We start from the raw sequence: 22,171 nt of genomic DNA, 5'->3' as shown, positions 1-22,171 counted from the left end.
TAGCAGAGAGAACAGTCTATGACTAGGGTATAGAGGTCCTGGATGGCAGGAAGCTTGGCCCCAGTGATGTACTGGGCTGTACGCACACCCCTCTGTAGTGCCTTGCAGTCGGAGACCGAGCAGTTGCCATACCAGGCAGTGGTGCAACCAGTCAGGATGCTCTCGATGGTGCAGCTGTGGAACCTTTTGAGGATCTGAGGATCCATGCCAAAACTTTTCAGTCTCCTGGGGGGGAATAGATGTTGTCGTGCCCTCTTCACAACTGTCTTGGTGTGCTTGGACCATGTTAGTTTGTTGGTGATGTGGACACCAAGGAACTTGAAGCTCTCAACCCGCTACACTACAGCCCCGTCGATGAGAATGGGGGCGTGCTCAGTCCTCCTTTTCCTGTAGTCCACAATCATCTACGTTGTCTTGATCACGTTGAGAGAGAGGTTGTTGTACTGGCACCACACGGCCAGGTCTCTGACCTCCTCCCTATAGGCTGTCTCGTCGTTGTTGGTGATCAGGCCTACCACTGTTGTGTCATCGGCCAAACTTAGTGATGGTGTTGGAGTCGTGCCTGGTCGTGCAGTCATGAGTAAGCAGGGAGTACAGGAGGGGACTGAGCACGCACCCCTGAGGGGCCCCTGTGTTGAGGATCAGAGTGGCGGATGTTGTTACTTACCCTTCTTATCTGTCAGGAAGTCCAGGATCCAGTTGCAGAGGGAGGTGTTTAGTCCCAGGGTCCTTAGCTTATTGATTAGCTTTGAGGGCACTATGGTGTTGAACGCTGAGCTGTAATCAATGAATAGCATTCTCACATAGGTGTTCCTTTTGTCCATTTGTGAAATGGCAGTGTGGAGTGTAATAGAGATTGCATCATCTGTGGATCTGTTAGGGCGGTATGGAAATTGGAGTGGGTCTAGGGTTTCTGGGATAATGGTGTTGATGTGAGCCATGACCAGCCTTTCAAAGCACTTCATGGCTACAGACGTGAGTGCTACGGGTCGGTAGTCATTTAGGCTGGTTACCTTAGTGCTCTTGGGCACAGGGACTATGGTGGTCTATTTAATACATGTTGGTATTACGGACTCGGACATGGAGGTTGAAAATGTCAGTGAAGACACTTGCCAGTTGGTCAGCGCATGCTTGCAGTACGCATCCTGGTAATTCGTCTGGCCCTGCGGCCTTGTGAATGTTGACCTGTTTAAAGGCCTACTCAAATCGCCTGCGGAGAGCGTGATCACACAGTCGTCTGGAACAGCTGGTGTTTTCATGCAGGTTTCAGTGTTATTTGCATCGAAGCGAGCATAGAAGTCGGTTAGCTCGTCTGGTAGGCTCATGTCACTGGGCAGCTCTCGGCTGTGCTTCCCTTTGAGGTCTGTAATGTTTTGCAAGCCCTGCCACATCCGACGAGCATTGGAGCCGGTGTAGTACGATTCGATCTTAGTCCTGTACTGACGCTTTGCTTGTTTTATGGTTCGTCGGAGGGCATAGCGGGTTTTCTTATAAGTTTCCGGGTTAGAGTCCTGCTCCTTGAAAGCGGAAGCTCTAGCCTTTAACTCAGTGCGGATGTTGCCTGTAATCCATGGCTTCTATACGTACGGTAACTGTAGGGACGACGTCATCGATGCACTTATTGATGAAGCCAATGACCGATGTGGTGTACTCTTCAATGAAATCGGAAGAATCCCGGAACATATTTCAGTCTGTGCTAGCAAAACAGTCCAGTAGCTTAGCATCTGCTGGTGCTTCCTGCTATACATTTTTGCTTGTAAGCAGGAATCCGGAGGATAGAATTATGGTCAGATTTGCCAAATGGAGGGTGAGGGAGAGCGTTGTACACGTCTCTGTGTGTGGAGTAAAGATGTTCTAGAGTTTTTTTCCCTCCGGTTGCACATTTAACATGTTGATAGAAATTTGGTAAAACGGATTTAAGTTTCTCTGCTTTAAAGTCTCCGGCCATTAAGAGCACCGCCTCTGGATGAGCAATTTCCTGTTTGCTTAGGGCGGAATACAGCTCATTGAGTGCGGTCTTAGTGCCAGCATCGGTCTTATTATCTAAAATAAATCATGGATTTATTGTGAAGATTAAGGTCTGCATCAGTGGCTTGTAGTCTATGCGTGGAAGCCAGGAGATGCTAAATGTGTATGTTAATTAACGGTTAATTACAGTGAGACCGACAGTTATTTGTTTGACAATCATCGGCTGACAAAATTTTGTGACTGCCACAGCTCTACTCATATACCTCCCTCTTATCAATAGATCTTATCAACTTATACATTACAGTGCATGGCGAATGCTATTCTATTAGAAAAGAGAAAGTAGATTATTTTTCCACTTGGAACCAGCAAGTTCGATCAACATTATTCATGGTTTCCTCACACGTAAAGGTGGTGTAATTATGTGAGAATTAAGTCAAGGTCAGAATACGGTGTATCTGTAGATACACCTCCACCACACCTTGTTTTCTTAGATCACCATCCAGAACGAATAGCGGGTGAATAGCATGCTATTCTCATGCTTAAATTCAAGGTCAGAGAGAAAAGAGCATAAAAATGATGAAGATAGCATAAAAAGTGAATTACATTCCATTTAGATACACTTAACTCGGGTTGGAATTCCCCCCATGGTGCGTCTTCCTAGCTGTCACTCAAATGTTGAGGGGCTGAAGCTCATTGGCTGAAACTCTAATTGCTACCTGGGGAGTAAATAGGGAAAATGGAACCTCACAGCAACAGTCGTTTTCAAACTAGGGATTTTGTGGCTAATTAAGGTAATTCCGCTCATAGATTATGTATGTATGAACTACACGTTGACACATCCAGCCTAAAGAGAGAGTTAAAAAAATATTAATCACCAAAGTACAGGAGTGTGTCTTTAAATCAGCCATGGGGGGCAATTTAATGCAAGATTCATCTTCTTTTTTATTTTATTGTTGACATTTCTATCCTGTCTATCTATGGATAACAGAGTTGACGTGTTATGCTTGTCCCACTCAGTTTTACACCACAAAACACCAAAAAAAATTAACCAGCTCACCTGCTTTTACGCTATTATTTCATTACGCTAGTATTTCATTTGTAAGAGAAAATGAAATACTAATCACATGCAATAAATAATAATGTTCAGAAATAACTTTGTCAAAACAACAAAATAACTAGTGCTTTACAATAATGGTGAAATAATGGAGTATTTTTGTGGGTTAGTGGGTTAAAATCTTCATAGAAGTCACAGAGGGTGCATGGAGGGACATGTTAAAATGCAGAATTTTGACACTTCAACCAACTTTATTCTTATTGAAAATGGGTGCATAAATTGGTGCATATTGTGGGATTCTGTGTTTTACATTATAGCCATTACCATATATATGATTAAATATTATCTGATGTTGGCTGTGTGAAGTATCTGCATTTGTGCACTTGAGCATCATCGTGAGATTAAACAACTGCTTGCTAAATCTACTTGCTTGTTTGTGTGTGTGACAAGAACTGAGCAACATGCTGAGACTGCTGCATGTTGCAAAACTGTAGATAACAGCCCAGCAGATGCTTTGTCCTTGTGTTTGTATGTGACAATATTGAGCACATGGTGTGACTTGCTGTATCTTACAATGTTGTGGTTAATCAGGTATAGGGAGGAGTGGTCATCACGAGGTTTAACTGAGATGGAAAAATACTGAACACCACAATAGCAGGAACTGAGCAACTGTTATAACTAGGGGGTGATGCCAGAACAGTGAGAATCTATACATTGACAGAAGGTGGACTCCAAGAAGCTCCAAGAGGCGGGGACCAGCCTGAGCGCCTGCGATAGGCTGAGCAAGTCTAAACCATGCTCAGCCTCTACTCTGATAGGCCAACAGACAGGTTGGAACTATGTCTATCACAGTATATGAACAGCTGTTTTCTTACATCCTGTCCGTTCCCTGTTCTGCCCTGCGTGGTATTATAGTGAGCCCGTATATATGAAAGTTGCATTTGCCATTTATTGCTTAGCTAATACAAATACAGAGTACAATCAGTGACTCAGTGTTATAACTTGTTCTGATACCAGATTCGAATTGACGCGACCCTAACAAAACATTTTTTTTAAAGTGGAACTGACAGTGTTTTAACTGCCTTGCAGATATGAAACAAACAGACAATCATAAATATCAAATTCCCATTTTATGCTACAAAACCAACTTCAGAAAATAGATTTTAAAAATAGGTTATACTTGACTCAAAATTCCATGACGTACAGCAAGGCATTGTTGGCAGGATAGATGGATGCAGATCAATGCATGATCAATATAATTCACCAATACATTTCTTGGTAGTCCAAAAAATGTTGCTATGAGGTTGTCAATCACAGCTGGCCTCGTACATTGTTTGCTGTCTCCACTCATTCGGGATCCACTGTTTCAGTTTCGATGACTCAATATTTTGGACAGAAACGGACGAAGGCTGTGAATGTCAATACAATCAAACTAGCAAGGGCAATGACCACAAGTCAGTCATAATGTGGCTAATAGGCTAGCGCATCTTTTTATGTAGCTCTTTATTTAGCAACCTAAAAACCTGGAGCCTAATGTTAGCTAGCTATCTGCTGGGAAGATGTCATGTGATTAGAAGAATGGGTGAGTGACTGACTTTTTCCCCTCATATCGTTTTTTCAGTGGCTACAGCTAGATGCAGGTGTGAAGAAATATCTAATCACTTTGCTAGCTAGCTAGTTAGCTATGCTGAACTTGAACGACTGTTATCCGCTTAGCATATCTCTTGCATTTGTAAATTCCCTCTGGCTATCTACTACGATTTCAGAGTACTCATCTGAGTGTGCCTGAGCGCATAATAATGGATGAATTTACAAACGCGCAACACCCGCTGAATATGACCAGTGTAAATGTATTAATGGTGGATTTGTAACTGCCTTCATACACAGGTTGGTGCTTTCAAGGAGAAACCTAATTTAATCAATATGCCTACAGAAATGCATACCAGGGTTAGTTCGACTGATAGCCTTGTTTGCAAAACCCAAGTGAGAAAGTGCATAGACCTTGGAATTGGTCTTTTATTTTTATTTATTTTTTTATCTGTGAGTGTTATTTGAAATTATATTTTCACTGAAAGCATCTGGTTTCCCATTCTTAGCTACTCTTGGCAACTTTGGGTGCCTGAATTCTTTTTTACTTTAGCATGCACCAAAAGTGAATTTGTTATTTTCCTCATCACACAGTTTATAATACTTGTATCTGTTGCATGTTTACCTCTGCTTTCAGTGTTTCTTCAAGGCTGGCTCGCTGACTTTTAAGGTGATTATTCATCTCTAGTATATTTTTCTATATAATTTACAAACTTCAAAAGTAGGCTCTGGTCTTCTGTGACTGACTGTAGCTGGGTAAATTGACCTTGATTACATCCTCTAGTTTGGCAGAAATCTTACATTTCATATTCTCACTCTCATTCAGTGAGTTAACAGCTATCAAGAGGTTTTTGCCAGTCCTATCTTTAACTGAGGACCATATTCAAATTTGCAGAATAACTCAAACATGATTATGAAAGCTTACAGTGTGAAACCAAAATAAACCGCATGTTAACGTTGTTTTAAACATATCGCTCAAACTATAAGTGGTTTTGATTGATTAAAGCCCTGAGATTTTGTCTGGAGTCAATTAGAATGGATGAGTAAAGCTACACATATAATCACAGTTTTCTTCACTCACGTCTGTTTTACTGACCTGACAAGCTTTGACAATGATCCCCGGTGTAAAATTACATTTATATCTCTCTTTCAATGAGCAGATGAGCCAGAGAAATCAAGAACCGCTGTGATAATAATTCATTAAATTGTAGAGAGCATTACCCACAATCAATGCGCAGGATACCTTTTTGTAATTGCAAAACGAACTGGTACTTGCCTGCGTATCAAGGAGCGAATGCATTTTTAAAGTAGCCATTTATTCATACACCATACAATATACACTGCTCAAAAAAATAAAGGGAACACTTAAACAACGCAATGTAACTCCAAGTCAATCACACTTCTGTGAAATCAAACTGTCCACTTAGGAAGCAACACTGATTGACAATACATTTCACATGCTGTTGTGCAAATGGAATAGACAACAGGTGGAAATTATAGGCAATTAGCAAGACACCCCCAATAAAAGGAGTGGTTCTGCAGGTGGTGACCACAGACCACTTCTCAGTTCCTATGCTTCCTGGCTGATGTTTTGGTCAGTTTTGAATGCTGGCGGTGCTTTCACTCTAGTGGTAGCATGAGACAGAGTCTACAACCCACACAAGTGGCTCAGGTAGTGCAGCTCATCCAGGATGGCACATCAATGCGAGATGTGGCAAGAAGGTTTGCTGTGTCTGTCAGCGTAGTGTCCAGAGCATGGAGGCGCTACCAAGAGACAGGCCAGTACATCAGGAGACGTGGAGGAGGCCGTAGGAGGGCAACAACCCAGCAGCAGGACTGCTACCTCCGCCTTTGTGCAAGGAGGAGCACTGCCAGAGCCCTGCAAAATGACCTCCAGCAGGCCACAAATGTGCATGTGTCTGCTCAAACGGTCAGAAACAGACTCCATGAGGGTGGTATGAGGGCCCGACGTCCACAGGTGGGGGTTGTGCTTACAGCCCAACACCGTGCAGGACGTTTGGCATTTGCCAGAGAACACCAAGATTGGCAAATTCACCTCTGGCGCCGTGTGCTCTTCACAGATGAAAGCAGGTTCACACTGAGCACATGTGACAGAGTCTGGAGACGCCGTGGAGAATGTTCTGCTGCCTGCAACATCCTCCAGCATGACCGGTTTGGCGGTGGGTCAGTCATGGTGTGGGGTGGCATTTCTTTGGGGGGCCGCACAGCCCTCCATGTGCTCGCCAGAGGGAGCCTGACTGCCATTAGGTACCGAGATGAGATCCTCAGACCCCTTGTGAGACCATATGCTGGTGCGGTTGGCCCTGGGTTCCTCCTAATGCAAGACAATGCTAGACTTCATGTGGCTGGAGTGTGTCAGCAGTTCCTGCAAGAGGGAGGCATTGATGCTATGGACTGGCCCGCCCGTTCCCCAGACCTGAATCCAATTGAGCACATCTGGGACATCATGTCTCGCTCCATCCACCAACGCCAACTGTGCAGGAGTTGGCGGATGCTTTAGTCCAGGTCTGGGAGGAGATCCCTCAGGAGACCATCCGCCATCTCATCAGGAGCATGCCCTGGCGTTGTAGGGAGGTCATACAGGCACATGGAGGCCACACATACTACTGAGCCTCATTTTGACTTGTTTTAAGGACATTACATCAAAGTTGGATCAGCCTGTAGTGTGGTTTTCCACTTTAATTTTGAGTGTGACTCCAAATCCAGACCTCCGTGGGTTGATAAATTTGATTTCCATTGATCATTTTTGTGTGATTTTGTTGTCAGCACATTCAACTATATAAAGAAAAAAGTATTTAATAAGAATATTTAATTCATTCAGATCTAGGATGTGTTATTTTAGTGTTCCCTTTATTTTTTTGAGCAGTGTATAAGGACAGGCATAGTCCCCTCCAAGCTCAGGTCCCTGGGACTGAACACCTCCCTCTGCAACTGGATCCTGGTCTTCCTAACGGGCTGGCCCCAGGTGGTGAGGGTAGGCAACAACACCTCCGCAGCGCTGACCCTCAACACGAGGCCCCTCAGAGATGTGTGCTTAGTCCCCTCCTGTACTCCCTGTTCACCCACGACTGCGTGGCCACACACAACTCCAAAACCATCATCAAGTGTGCTGAAGACACAACGGTAGTAGGCCTGATCACAGACTCCCCTACAGGGAGGAGGTCAGAGACCTGGCAGTGTGGTGCCAAGGACCAAGGAACTGATCTGGTATACAGGAAAAAGGGGGGAAAACACAGCCCCAACCAAATCGACGGGGCTGTAGTGGAGCGGTTCGAGAGCTAAAAGTTCCTTGGTGTCCACATCCCTAAGGACTTAACATGGTCCACACACCCGCACAGTTGTGAAGAGGGAATAAAAGTGCCTCATCCCCCTCAGGAGGCTGAAAGGATTTGGGCATGGGCCCTTGGATCCTCAAAAAGTTATACCGCTGCACCATCTAGCGCATCTTGACTGACTGCATCACCGCTTGGTATGGTAAATGCACCGCCATTGACCACAAAATGCTACAGAGGTTGGTGTGGACGGCCAAGTACATCACTGAGGCTGAGCTCCCAGCCATCGAGGTCCTCTATATCAGGCGGTGTCAGAGGAAGAAGGCCTGAAAAATTACCAAAGACTTCAGCCACCGAAGCCATAGACTATTCACTCTGCTACCGTCCGGCAAATGGTACCAAAGCATCGGTTCTCGAACCAAAAGGCTCCAGAACAGCTTCGCCCTCAAGCCATAAGACTGCTAAATAGTCTGGGTAACCATTTAATTAGCTATCTGCATTGACACTATCTTGCAATGACTCTGTGCACCCTTACAAGACTATATTTACACTATATATACATTCACTCACATACACACTACACTTACACTCTCACACAAACCCAGACACATTCACATGTAGCCTCAAAACTACTACATACATACTGTGGGGCAAAAAGGTACTTAGTCAGCCACCAATTGTGCAAGTTCTCCCACTTAAAAAGATGAGAGAGGCCTGTAATTTTCATCATAGATACACTTCAACTATGACAGACAAAATGAGATTTAAAAAAAATTTTTTATCACATTTTATTTGCAAATGATGGTGGAAAATAAGTATTTGGTCAATAACAAAAGCTAATCTCAATACTTTGTTATATACCCTTTGTTGGCAATGACAGAGATCAAACGTTTTCTGTAAGTCTTCACAAGGTTTTCACACACTGTTGCTGGTATTTTGTCCCATTCCTCCATGCAGATCTCCTCTAGAGCAGTGATGTTCTGGGACTGTCGCTGGGAAACACGGATTTTCACCTCCCTCCAAAGATTTTCTATGGGGTTGAGATCTGGAGACTGGCTAGGCCACTCCAGGACCTTGAAATGCTTCTTACGAAGCCACTCCTTCGTTGCCCGGGCGGTGTGTTTGGGATCATTGTCATGCTGAAAGACCCAGCCACGTTTCATCTTCAATGCCCTTGCTGATGTAAGGAGGTTTTCACTCAAAATCTCACGATACATGGCCCCATTCCTTCTTTCCTTTACACGGATCAGTCGTCCTGGTCCCTTTGCAGAAAAACAGCCCCAAAGCATGTTTCACAGTAGGTATGGTGTTCTTTGGATGCAACTCAGCATTCTTTGTCCTCCAAACACGACAATTGAGTTTTTACCAAAAAGTTCTATTTTGGTTTCATCTGACCATATGATATTGTCCCAATCTTCTTCTGGATCATCCAAATGCTCTCTAGCAAACTTCAGACGGGCCTGGACATGTACTGGCTTAAGCAGGGGGACACGTCTGGCACTGCAGGATTTGAGTCCCTGGCGGCATAGTGTGTTACTGATGGTAGGCTTTGTTACTTTGGTCCCAGCTCTCTGCAGGTCATTCACTAGGTCCCCCCGTGTGGTTCGGAGTTTGGAGTGTGACTGTTTGAGGTTGTGGACAGGTGTCTTTTCTACTGATAACAAGTTCAAACAGGTGCCATTAATACAGGTAACGAGTGGAGGACAGAGGAGCCTCTTAAAGAAGAAGTTACAGGTCTGTGAGAGCCAGAAATCTTGCTTGTTTGTAGGTGACCAAATACGTGTTTTCCACCATAATTAGCAAATCAATTCAATAAAAATTCTACAATGTGATTTTCTGGATTTTTTTCCCCTCTCATTTTGTCTGTCATAGTTGAAGTGTACCTATGATGGAAATTACAGGCCTCTCATCTTTTTAAGTGGGAGAACTTGCACAATTGGTGGCTGACTAAATACGTTTTTTGCCCCACTGTACTTATATGCGTACCGATGCTACACACACACACTTTCACACTCATCATATGCTGCTGCTACTCTGTTCTTTATTTTACTCTTATTATTATATATCCTAATGCCTAATCACTTTACCCTGCTTTTATGTACATTTCTACCTCAAATATCCAGTACCCCTTTTTTTAAATATCTGCATCATTGGGAAGGGCTCATAAGCAAGCATTTGACATTAAAGGCTACACCTGTTGTATTCGGCGGATGTGACAAATAAAATGTGATTTTGTGATGCCTCTAAGCTATGTGTCAGTTGAGTGAGACTCCTCACAACTTGTCAGAGAACTGGTGGGCATTTCTCCTGCTGAACAGTGCCAAATTGTATTTCGTCTTCGCTGACAAACGCATAGCTTATCATTGCTTTTGTTTGGGCGGTGTCAGCCGTGTAATTGCGTTAAAGCTGTCCAATCAGTAAGCGGCTGTTCTTGTGATAGTTGTAATGAAACCACACCCGTCCTTAAATCTGACCCGTGTCAGAAGTTCCAAACAAGAAAGTGCAGGCTATATCGAAATAATGAAACTCAAATGCAATTTCAATAAACAAAATAATAGGGATTTATATCAGCCTAAATCAAGGTGTAGATTACATCACACGTTCCAGTATTCGAACTTGTAACATGGCTCCATTGTAACATGGCTTCAATTAAGTGCATCCAATGGCATGTCCACGATAGGTAACGCCAGGAACCGCTTGTGGATTTGACAGCTCTAACACAGTTACACCTCCGACACTGGCCAAACAAAAGCAATGACAAACGATGTGTTTGTCAGCTAACCCGTGTTACTGCTGATCTGATTGTATCCTGGCCTTATTCCCAGTACACCTGGGAATGGCTGTCTAAACCATTGGACAACAATAGCAGAAATATAGCCTATCCGTAATCTGTTTATTTTCCAGTGAAATGAATAAACCAGAGAATATCATCAGTAGCAATGTGTTCAGGAGGAAAAGAGTGAGATACCTGTTTGTTCATGAAGACGTAGATGACTGGGTTGTAGACTGCGGCCGTCTTGGAGAAGAAAGCGGGTGCAGCAGCAATTCTGGGGTCCAGGTAGATGGTGGGACAGGCTGTGACAATGATGGAGAAGGCTGCGTAGGGCGTCCAGCCCACCATGAAAGCCACAATCATCACCACCACCATGCGTGTCACCTGACGCTCCGGTTTCTTGGCGTTACCCAGCCTGCCATGGGACACCTGAGGGTTAAGTGAAAACAAACACCTTCGGTTATTGAGCTAGAAAGTCTGCCGTGTGAGTTTATTTAAAGACTTATAAGAACTTAACTGAAAGGCTTGAATACACCAGGATGTAAAGACTAGACATTACAAGCCAAGGATTGGCCAATTACTACTTTGGTTCAGTTGCATCCACTCCCAATAGTTCCAGTATTTTATAAATGGGAACTGACCTTTCTCAGCTTCTGTAGGAGCTTCCCATAGCAGTAGATGATCACCCCCAGGGGCATTATGAAGCAGGTCACAAAGAAGGTGATTATGTAGGTTTGATTTGAAATGTTGTTGGAGTACCTGAGGAAAGTAGAACATAAACATTTGAATGACATTTCCAGCATTTGCTACATGGCCTGGTCTTATGGCTGAGTCTGTATTTAAAGTGATAGTTCACTCTTATTAAGCTCAAGTTGATTTTCAAACTGTTTTTATATAGCAATGTCCAGTATATAGCATTTTTTGAGCCAGACAATACATTTATAAAATGGTTTGTAAAAACACCCCGGGAATGTCAAAAACAAACAAAATATATTTTTTTCAAGTTAACTGCTACTTTAAGAAGGGGCAATCTGTAGTTGTTGCATCCATTTTTGAACTGAGTGTACAAAACATTAAGGACACCTTCCTGACATCAATAAGGGATCATAGCTTTCACCTGGATGCACCTGGTCAGTCTATGTCATGGAAAGAGTCCTTAATGTTTTGTACACTCAGTGTATACCCATTAGTAACTTATAAATGCCTCATGAGCTTAGTTCAACTGTCACACCCCATGAGAACCCAACATATAAGCTTGTTTTTCTCCAATGTTTGTAAACATTGTAAATGTAAACAAACCCTGTTTAGCCTCAAAACATGGTTAAAACAATCATTTTGATATCATGGATGGTCAGTCCTCGCATCCATAGCTCTGTGTATTAATCTGAGAGTGGCTACATTTATTCAGGCCAATGCCTCAGCCTTTTACCAAAACAGAGGCGGGGTGTCTCTTTATTATTGTTTCAACCTTAGATTCAGCCTTTAAGGACACCGTAAAGGAGTGTGACATAATGTTGACAGAGGCGGAGGGTCGTATTGGACCGTTCAGATAGGCTTATTCTGCTTTGTACCTCATTTGAGATTCAATTAAAGAGGGAATTCTACAGCTGAAGCAAATCTATGGGACAAAATTTGGGTCCCAGGGGCCAGTTGATGGAAGACTAATTGTGTAATTTCCATTATAAATACCTGTTACCGCTACCAAAGGTGGCAAGCTGGGGATTCATTCACACAGAACCAGAGGCAAAGTCTAAGAGTTTAGGGAGGTGCACCTAACTAAAATGTCCCCACCCACAGTCCTCCAGGCGCCCTACTAGTTTAGATTCCCAGCCTAACACATGCCTTATCGGCCTGTCACAGCCCATAGGTTTTAAGGATTTGAGGGGATTTGAATGGAAGTCAATGCAATACTGTGTTGTAAGGTGGAACACTGAAAGCAATTCTATCACGGGTCAACATAACATACTGTACGCTCTAATCAGCATAATTTTTCATAAAATTCATAACTTTCACAATGCCTAGAATTGAAAAGTTTACCTCTTAATATTCTGAATCATGTGAATAGTGTGCATTCTAATGCTACTTGGGTTGAATAAATAAATGAGTGGATGCATGTGGACCCCTAGATCCGTGTTTCCTCAGTCCCTGCTGGGAAGTCAACATGACCCAAATGTTTTCTGACAGAACACAAGCTGTGTATTCGCAGAGGGACAAGTTAGGACACGGATATATTATGTATATCCTTGAATGTGGCTAATAATTGCATTGTTGACTGTATTTCACTGCCTTAGCGTTGGCTCTCTCAATGGACCAGAGGCAGTGCTCATCAGCCCCCCTACCTGCCTCCCTTTGATTAGCAATGCTTAAAATCATTACCATGATCTCTAGGAGGGTACCCCGTAGGGCCAAATAAGCTTGGCTCCTTGACTTGAAAGTGTTTTTCCATTGTAAAGGTGAGATAATAGATAAGATAAGGTGCCATCAACTAAGTTACATACATACACAAGGCTTAGTCTTAACCTTAAGCTAGTAGTTATATGAAGAGTTTAATTCCAAAATGCTATATATCCACTTTCAGAAATGTTGGTAAATTAGCTTTTATTATTTAAAGAAATTATGAAAGAGGTTGGTCTGTTTTTTCACTGTCTAATCAGGGCATGGGGTTGTCGATGACAGACGTGTTTGTTTAAAATACACTGCTCAAAAAATTTAAGGGAACACTAACATAACACATCCTAGATCTGAATGAATGAAATATTCTTATTAAAAATTCTTTACATAGTTGAATGTGCTGACAACAAAATCACACAATAATTATCAATGGAAATCAAATTTATCAACCCATGGAGGTCTGGATTTGGAGTCACACTCAAAATCAAAGAGGAAAACCACACTACAGGCTGATCCAACTTTGATATAATGTCCTTAAAACAAGTCAAAATGAGGCTCAGTAGTGTGTGTGGCCTCCACATGCCTGTATGACCTCCCTACAACGCCTGGGCATGCTCCTGATGAGGTGGCGGATGGTCTCCTGAGGGATCTCCTCCCAGACCTGGACTAAAGCATCCGCCAACTCCTGGACAGTCTGTGGTGCAACGTGGCGTTGGTGGATGGAGCGAGACATGATGTCCAGATGTGCTCAATTGGATTCAGGTCTGGGGAACAGGCGGGCCAGTCCATAGCATCAATGCCTTCCTCTTGCAGGAACTGCGGACACACTCCAGCCACATGAGGTCTAGCATTGTCTTGCAGTAGGAGGAACCCAGGGCCAACCACACCAACATATGGTCTCACAAGGGGTCTGAGGATCTCATCTCGGTACCTAATGCCAGTCAGGCTACCTCTGGCGAGCACATGGAGGGCTGTGCGGCCCCCCAAAGAAATGCCACCCCACACCATGACTGACCCACCGCCAAACTAGTCATGCTGGAGGATGTTGCAGGCAGCAGAACGTTCTCCATGGCGTCTCCAGACTGTCACATGTGCTCAGTGTGAACCTGCTTTCATCTGTGAAGAGCACAGGGCGCCAGTGGTGAATTTGACAATCTTGGTGTTCTCTGGCAAATGCCAAACGTCCTGCAGGGTGTTGGGCTGTAAGCACAACCCCCACCTGTGGACGTCGGACCCTCATACCACCCTCATGGAGTCTGTTTCTGACCGTTTGAGCAGAAACATGCACATTTGTGGCCTGCTGGAGGTCATTTTGCAGGGCTCCTTCTTGCACAAAGGCGGAGGTAGCGGTCCTGCTGCTGGGTTGTTGCCCTCCTACGGCCTCCTCCACGTCTCCTGATGTACTGGCCTGTCTCTTGGTAGCGCCTCCATGCTCTGGACACTACGCTGACAGACACAGCAAACCTTCTTGCCACATCTCGCATTGATGTGCCATCCTGGATGAGCTGCACTACCTGAGCCACTTGTGTGGGTTGTAGACTCCATCTCATGCTACCACTAGAGTGAAAGCACTGCCAGCATTCAAAACTGACCAAAACATCAGCCAGGAAGCATAGGAACTGAGAAGTGGTCTGTGGTCCCCACCTGCAGAACCACTCCTTTATTGGGGTGTCTTGCTAAATGCCTATAATTTTCACCTGTTGTCTATTCCATTTGCACAACAGCATGTGAAATTTGTCAATCAGTGTTGCTTCCTAAGTGGACAGTTTGATTTCACAGAAGTGTGATTGACTTGGAGTTACATTGTGTTGTTATACAGTGGGGTCCAAAAATATGAGAGAAAATGAATATATTAAATAAATCATTTTTAATATTGAGCATTATTGTATGCTCCAAAACATTTGAAAAGTATGTTATTTTATACTAATACCATTGCACTGAAAAAACTATTTAATTCTCAAAAAGGTAGGGATCAAAATTATTGACACCCCTGTTTTCAATACCTTTTAATAGCTCACCTTGCGAGGATTACAGTCATTATTGAATTGTGGTGGCATTAGCATCCCTTGGCTTTGCAACCATGAAAAACACTTTAAAATGACAAATAGTTACACATCATTCATATTTTACACAGTATTGCAACTCCTTCATACTGCAAAACTTTACCTGAAGGCATTGTTTAAAGTACTAATATATGTAATAAGTATGTAATATATTGTATAGAGCAGGTATTCCCAAACTGGGGTGCACGCGCAATGCCGTCGGGGGTAGGCCAAATAAAAATGTGATTCACATTTAAAAATATATATATATATATTATCATATATTATTATATTATTATCTTCACATTTTCAAACAGTCCATTTATATTTTCCAACGGGGCTATGCATTCGGGTGAGGTTTCATTCTCTTCTGGTTGGCCTCATTTCACTGCCAAAAATAAAATTAAACCATCTAGTGTTCAGTGAAATAACAACACAATGTCAAATACAGGTAGCCTAGTCAAATAATGAACATCCATTCACATTAACCGTTACTCTCTCGCGGGAATTTCACTATGTAGCCAAACGTAGCTGCAGCTCATGTTGGTATCTGTACTGGTGGCGCAAAAGCCATGACAGAGATACATAGTGGAGTGGTAACGCGCGTGCAAGCAGTTGCTCCCGACACCACTCGAGTACACTGCAGCATCCACCGAGAGGCTCTTGCTGCCAAGGGAACGCCTGAGAGCTTGAAAGACGTTTGGGACACTACAGTGAAAATGGTTAACTTTTAAAGCAACTGCACCATGCAATGGTATGGGCATGTAATGCTTTTACGACATACAGAAGTGCGCTGGTTATCAAGAGGCAAAGTATTGAGACACTTTTTTTTAATTGAGAGATGAGCTTAGAGTTTTCTTTACTGACCATCATTTTCACTTGTCTGACCGCTTGCATGATGACGAGTTTCTCACACGACTGGCCTGGGTGATGTTTTTTTCTCACCTGAATGATCTGAATCTAAGATTACAGGGACTCTCTGCAACTATAATCAATCTATTAAGAAGTTTCTTCCTACATTAACGAGGACAACACACAGGTCTTTCCATCATTGTATGATTTGTTTTGTGTGTGTGCAAATGAACTCAAGCTTACGGACAATGTCAAATGTGATATAGCGAAGCACCTGAGTGAGTTGGGTGTGCAATTACGCAGGTACTTTCCCGAAACGGATGACACAAACAACTGGATTCGTTATCCCTTTCATGCCCTGCGTCCAGTCCACTTACCGATATCTGAACAAGAGAGCCTCATCGAAATTGCAACAAGCGGTTCTGTGAAAATGTCATTTAATCAGAAGCCACTGCCAGATTTATGGATAGGGCTGCGCACAGAGTATCCTGCCTTGGCAAATCGCGCTGTTAAGACACTGATTCCCTTTGCAACCACGAACCTATGTGAGAGTGGATTCTCAGCCCTCACTAGCATGAAAACTAAATACAGACACAGACTGTGTGTGGAAAATTATTTAAGACTGAAACTCTCTCCAATACAACCCAACATTACAGAGTTATGTGCATCCTTTCAAGCACACATTTCTAATTAACCTGTGGTGAGTTTTTCACAATTTTCAATGCACAAATAAAGGTTTTATATGTAAGATGGTTAAATAAAGAGCAAAATGATTTACTATTATTATTTGTGCACTGGTCCTATAAAAGCTCTTTGTCACTTCCCAGGAGCCGGGTTGTTACAAACTCACACTCATTCTTATGTTTAATAAATGTATCGTATAGTGTGTGTGTGTGGCAAGCTTTCAATGATGGCAAAAAACAACATTTGAGAGTGCGCTGACACTGGTGCTAGAGCGAAGTTTGGCATTACTTCCTAGGCACTGAACGGTGCTGTATGAATGCTACAGAGTGATGCTGAAGTAAATGCTTTCTAATCAACATTACCTTTGCTCTTGTATATAATTAACACCATACAAAACAATAATGTGTATCCCTTCACTTCTTACAAAGAAATACATGGACCTTGAGCATTTCCTCCAGTGACAAACTCTTATCAGCGAGGGGTCTGTATTAAAGAAAATAAATTGCTAATCACACCCTTTTAGTATGTCATGAATTTGAAGATTCCATTGACAATTTTGTGTGTATATATTTTTTTTAAATGGTATTGGTGTTACTTGATTTAAATGAAGGGAAATTACAATGTGAGCAAAATGATTATGATAATACGTTTGTCAATTGTTTTTTTTATGGGTTGATGAATTCCATTTAAGAAAATCCTAAATTACCTAAAATGTGTCATTGGGGTTCCTACCGCTACTGTTGGTAAATTACAACGTTATGATAATAGTAAAAAAATGATTTAAAGTCATTAAACTGACATATTAGTTGATTAAGAATGGGCAGACTTACCCAAATACATTTAAATAAATACGAAATGCCATGCCCAAATGCCACCGCAATTCAAAAATGACCCGTGTGTGCCTGCGTGCGTTTATGATACAAACAGGAGGTCGAAGTTGCTGCCTCTCACCAGTTTGGCTCGCAGGTGGTGCCGATCTTGCTGACCGTGTAGCTGCACCAGCCGAACACAGGAGGGATCGTCCAGATGAAGGAGAAGGTCCAGACAAACAGCAGGCCGATTGCCGCATGCTTCCCCCTAAGACGAACATTCCCCAGAGGCCGGCAGATCACAAAGAAACGCTCGAAGGACAGGACTGCCAGGGACCACAGAGCCACAATCCCTAAGAGGAGGCACAGACAGTCTGTAGGGCCCAGAAGAAACATGTCTACCCATTTGGCTGTGACTATATTCATTAAAATAACAATGAATTACATATCTTCATTAAAAACATTATCTTGATAAGTAAATTCATACAATTTCATTCTTCCACCAGAATATATAATCAAAAAAATGTGTTAGTTATTTTGGTCATGTTTCCACAGACACGCACCAGACGTAAATCATGTTTGCATAGTTGCTACGTAAAATGACTGGTCGTCCGTTAACAAAAATGGTTGCTATGCAGGCAGACTATAGTTGTTGTCGCTAGCTACAACTTCAGCTAACTCAGTCACGCTTATATTAACCCCGCTTTATCAAACTAACTGCAAGGATAGAAGCAAGGGGAAATAGTGTGTAAATTCAGATAAATGCAAGAGATGATTCGGACAGCAACCTGAATATGATTATATTCTTATGGAGGGTGACAAATAATTCAGATTGACCTGTTAGCAGGCATAGATGTGCCTGTTGGTGAATACAGCACGGTTTGGAATGCTGCTCGTCCAATCAGCATCTATGATCGAAACAACCCGTTTCATAAAATATGCTAAACACTACTATTCTACACTTCACTCTACCTAAAATGGCGTACCTAGAACCATTGTAAAAACTGCAGTTGTCTAGCACTCCCTTCTGGTTTGTTTAGTCAAGCAGCTGAAGCCCCGTTTCCAATGGCACTTTGAAGTTAACCTAGGCTGGACTAGGTTGATTTGCTGGACTAGCTGAAATTTGCCCCCTAATTTTAAATCACAGTGGAAACGGTGTTTTTAGTCTCCTATTCTTCAGACCATAAACCACATTTAGTGTCCTTATTGGCCACGGTCACGCAAGACGTTCTTATATTAGCCAATCAGCAGCCTATATTCCTGAGACTTCAGGTTCATTCGTGTAGGACCCCTGCCCTGTCTGCGCAGAAATCAGATAACATTGCTTTCCATCCTGACGAACTACCCTTTTCCTCTTGTATACAATATCCTTGGTGTCTGACATTTTACTGTGCGTGCGTCTAAAACATAAGTGTTTTAAGATCTTTTATGTTCCGTTGGTTTTGTTGCTAAGTAGTCTTTTGTTGTATTTTTCCATATATGTTGAGTTTGCTGGCTAGCTCGCGCTGCCGCTAGCATTTACACAAAGAATGCATTAGTAGTGTATGTTAGCATGCCTAGTAGCTTTAGCCGTTTGTTAGCATTTGTCATTTGAGGTGATAGGCTATTTCCTTTGTATATGTAAATCGCTCATGCTCTGGTGTTGGTATTATGTAGACTTTCCTGTATTGCTGTTGTTGATGTACAGGTCCACTAGCCTGTTTAGTAGAAACTAGCCCTGCAGAAGGAAAATATGCATACATTTATATTACCTCCCTTACAGAACCAGAATCTGTCCGTTTCAAGGGTGGCGTGAGTGTGTCTGTGTGGATCCTTTCTGTCCATTAAAAACCCCTTAACTAGAAATACTGTCTCGTTGTTCTGGATGGACATTGCTGTAGTGGCTACTACCAGCCTGGAAATCAGCACCGGGAGTATTTTAATGGTCCTTCGATTTTGTAACCAACATATTTCACAACCATAAAATTATATTTGGCTGTCCCTGTCAGGTTCCATGTAGAACACTCAAACTACCCTTTGGTGAAAAGGTTATACCTGGAACCAAAAAGGGTTTGGTTTTACTACAGGGACAGCGGAAGAACACTTTGTTCTAGGTAGACCTTTATTTCTAAGAGTATGTACAGAAAGTAGTCACACCACTTGACTTTTTCCACATTTTGTACTGTTAGTGGGATTAACATTTCTTAAATTGTAAAACCAAACAAAATACTCTGTCAAAGCGGGAGAAAAATTGACATTTGTAAAAAAAAAAAAAAAACGAATATGTTGATTAGATAAGAATTCAACCTTTGGCAGCGATTACTCCTGTAAGTCTTTGGATAAGTCTCCAAGAGCTTTCCCCACCTGAATTGTGCAACATGTGCCCATTATTCTTTTCAAAATTCTTCACGCTCTGTCAAATTGGTTGTTGATCATTGCTAGACAACCATTTTCAGGTCTTGCCATATATTTTTTAAGTAGGTTTAAGTCAAAACTGTAACTCGGCCACTGTTTTAGGATATTGTCCTGCTGAAAGGTGAATTAATCTCTGTGTCTGGAGGAAAGTGGACTGACCCAGGTTTTCCTTTAGGATTTTGGCTGTGCTTAGCTCCATTCAGTTTATATTTTATCCTAAATAACTCCCCAGTCCTTAAACAATTACAAGATACTCATAACATGATGCAGCCACCACTATGCTTGAAAATATGGAGTGGTACTCAGTAATGTGTTGAATTGCATTTGCCCCAAACATTTTGTTTTCAGAACAACAAGTTAAATTGCTTTGCCACATTTTTTGCAGTATTACTTTATTGCCTTGTTGCAAACATGATGCATGTTTTGGAATATATTCTGTACAGGCTTCCTTCCTTTTCACTCTGTCAATTAGGTTAGTATTGTGGGGTATTTACTATGTTGATCCGTCCTCAGTTTTCTCCTATCACAGTCATTCAATTCTGTAACTGTTTTAAAGTCACCATTGACCTCATGGTGAAATCTTACCGCAACCCAGTTAGGAAGGAAGCCTGTATCTTTGTAGTGACAAGGTGTGTTGATACACCATCCAAAATGTAATTAATAACCTCACCATGCTCAAAGGGATAATCAATGTATGCTTTTTAATTTAACCATCTAACAATAGGTGCCCTTCTTCGCAAGGCATTGGAAAACTTCGATGGTTTTTGCGGTTTAATCTGTTTGAAATTCAGTGCTTGACTGAGGGACCTTACAGATAACTGTATGTACAGAAGTGAGGTAGTCATTATTGCACACAGTGAGTCCCTGCAACTTGTGACTTGTTAAGCACATTTTTATTCCTGAACTTATTAAGGCCATTTCAGCTTTTCATTTTTAATTAATTTGTAGAAATGTCGACACCCTTGTGTGCAAAAAAACACATTTGTTTCCTAAATTAGATCAGTTATTATATTTTTTTTAAATGACGATCATATCGATTAGTCTGTGTAATTTTGCCATCGGTTTTATGTCCATTTTTCAGCACCACAAAATGCACTACAAAACTGCCAAATGCACTACAAAAGATGGATGGATTCCTTTCTGCAATGTATTATCGGTCTTTAAAAAAACTGTCCAAGAAACCAAATGAATCAAACAATCAATCAGTCTGACCTTCAAACGCTATTATTTTGCTACATTTCAGAATCTAAACAGCTCCAACACTGACACCTGCAGCAACTGTGCGGTTACACCAGCATCCCAGGTTACTTATTCAAAAACATTACCATGATCCATGCTGAACTTACCGAAATAGGTGACAGCAAAACCTTCCAATATGCAAGCCCAATTTCCAAGAAAAAAATACCCTTTGGCATTTGTTAGAAAACTTATTGTTCCACCGGTGAGTGACACGAGGAAATCAGCGACAGATAAATTAACAATGATATAATTTAAGGGCTGTCTCAGCTGTTTGAACTTGTAAGTGGCCAACATAACAGTAAAATTTTCAAAGAGAGACAGAGATGTTACAACAAACATCAACGTAGCCAAAACTGCGAAATTCCAAGGTGCAAGATGTGTTATTGGACCAGTGAACGGATCAGCGTGTGGTTTGTAGATCTCGGCTGTCTCGTTAAAAGAAATACCATTTACTGCAATTCTTATATTATCCATTGTCCATGTCAAAATAATTGCACTTGACTATAGAGTAAAATTCCTATTGCACTCGTGGGTTATGTAAAGGGTCAGAGATCTTGTGGTCCATTACTCATTTTCACAACTTAATTTGTACTCTCCTCCTCGAAACTGCAGCATGCCCAGAGTCGCGCGTAAAGAGCATTCGTTTAAAATGATTACTGGATCAACAGCCATTCCTTGATTTTTTTTGCATACTTTTCTTTGAGTAGGCTGTACTTAAGATCTTGATATCCGCATTTTGCATGAAAGCACATATTTTGGACCAAAGCGACGAATCCACAGTTATTCAGAATTCAAGGCTGTTTAAAGAGTGAGTCTGTATCTTTAAAAAAACCAGCAACGGTAAACAAAACCGCAAAAGCACTGCTGCAAATAAACAAACACTTTCTTAATGAATATGTACGGACCGAATCTGAGCCTTGAGAAGGCTTACCAGCAACTGAATTGGTAGGTAGGTGACTTATGTTGCCTGTAGTCGACTCGCTCGTAACAATTCGAGCGTCACTCCTGACCTGGAGGAAATGTAGCCCCAAAGGCCAATAGATGGCGATATTGAGTCGTGTCATCTTGCCATCCAAATGCATTGT

The 22,171-nt window shown here is 42.2% G+C and overlaps 1 protein-coding gene across 1 annotated transcript in view; it reads right to left on the bottom strand.

Annotated features, from left to right (window-relative positions):
* Positions 1 to 21,965, bottom strand: part of LOC115113345 (vertebrate ancient opsin-like) — a 34,835-nt gene extending 12,870 nt beyond the window's left edge. Inside the window, exons 1-4 of the mRNA XM_029640881.2 lie at positions 21,194 to 21,965; positions 17,596 to 17,806; positions 11,317 to 11,434; positions 10,871 to 11,104 (exon numbers count right to left, since the gene is read on the bottom strand). Of these exons, the coding sequence (XP_029496741.2) occupies positions 10,871 to 11,104; positions 11,317 to 11,434; positions 17,596 to 17,806; positions 21,194 to 21,560 (930 nt within the window). The 5' untranslated portion in view covers positions 21,561 to 21,965. The remainder of the gene's footprint in view (positions 1 to 10,870; positions 11,105 to 11,316; positions 11,435 to 17,595; positions 17,807 to 21,193) is intronic.
* Between the last annotated feature and the right edge of the window lie 206 nt (positions 21,966 to 22,171).

The sequence above is a fragment of the Oncorhynchus nerka genome, linkage group LG28 (genome assembly GCF_034236695.1).
Source record: "Oncorhynchus nerka isolate Pitt River linkage group LG28, Oner_Uvic_2.0, whole genome shotgun sequence".
In the NCBI taxonomy this organism is placed as follows: domain Eukaryota; kingdom Metazoa; phylum Chordata; class Actinopteri; order Salmoniformes; family Salmonidae; genus Oncorhynchus; species Oncorhynchus nerka.
This window is presented reverse-complemented; position numbering and strand designations above follow the sequence as displayed.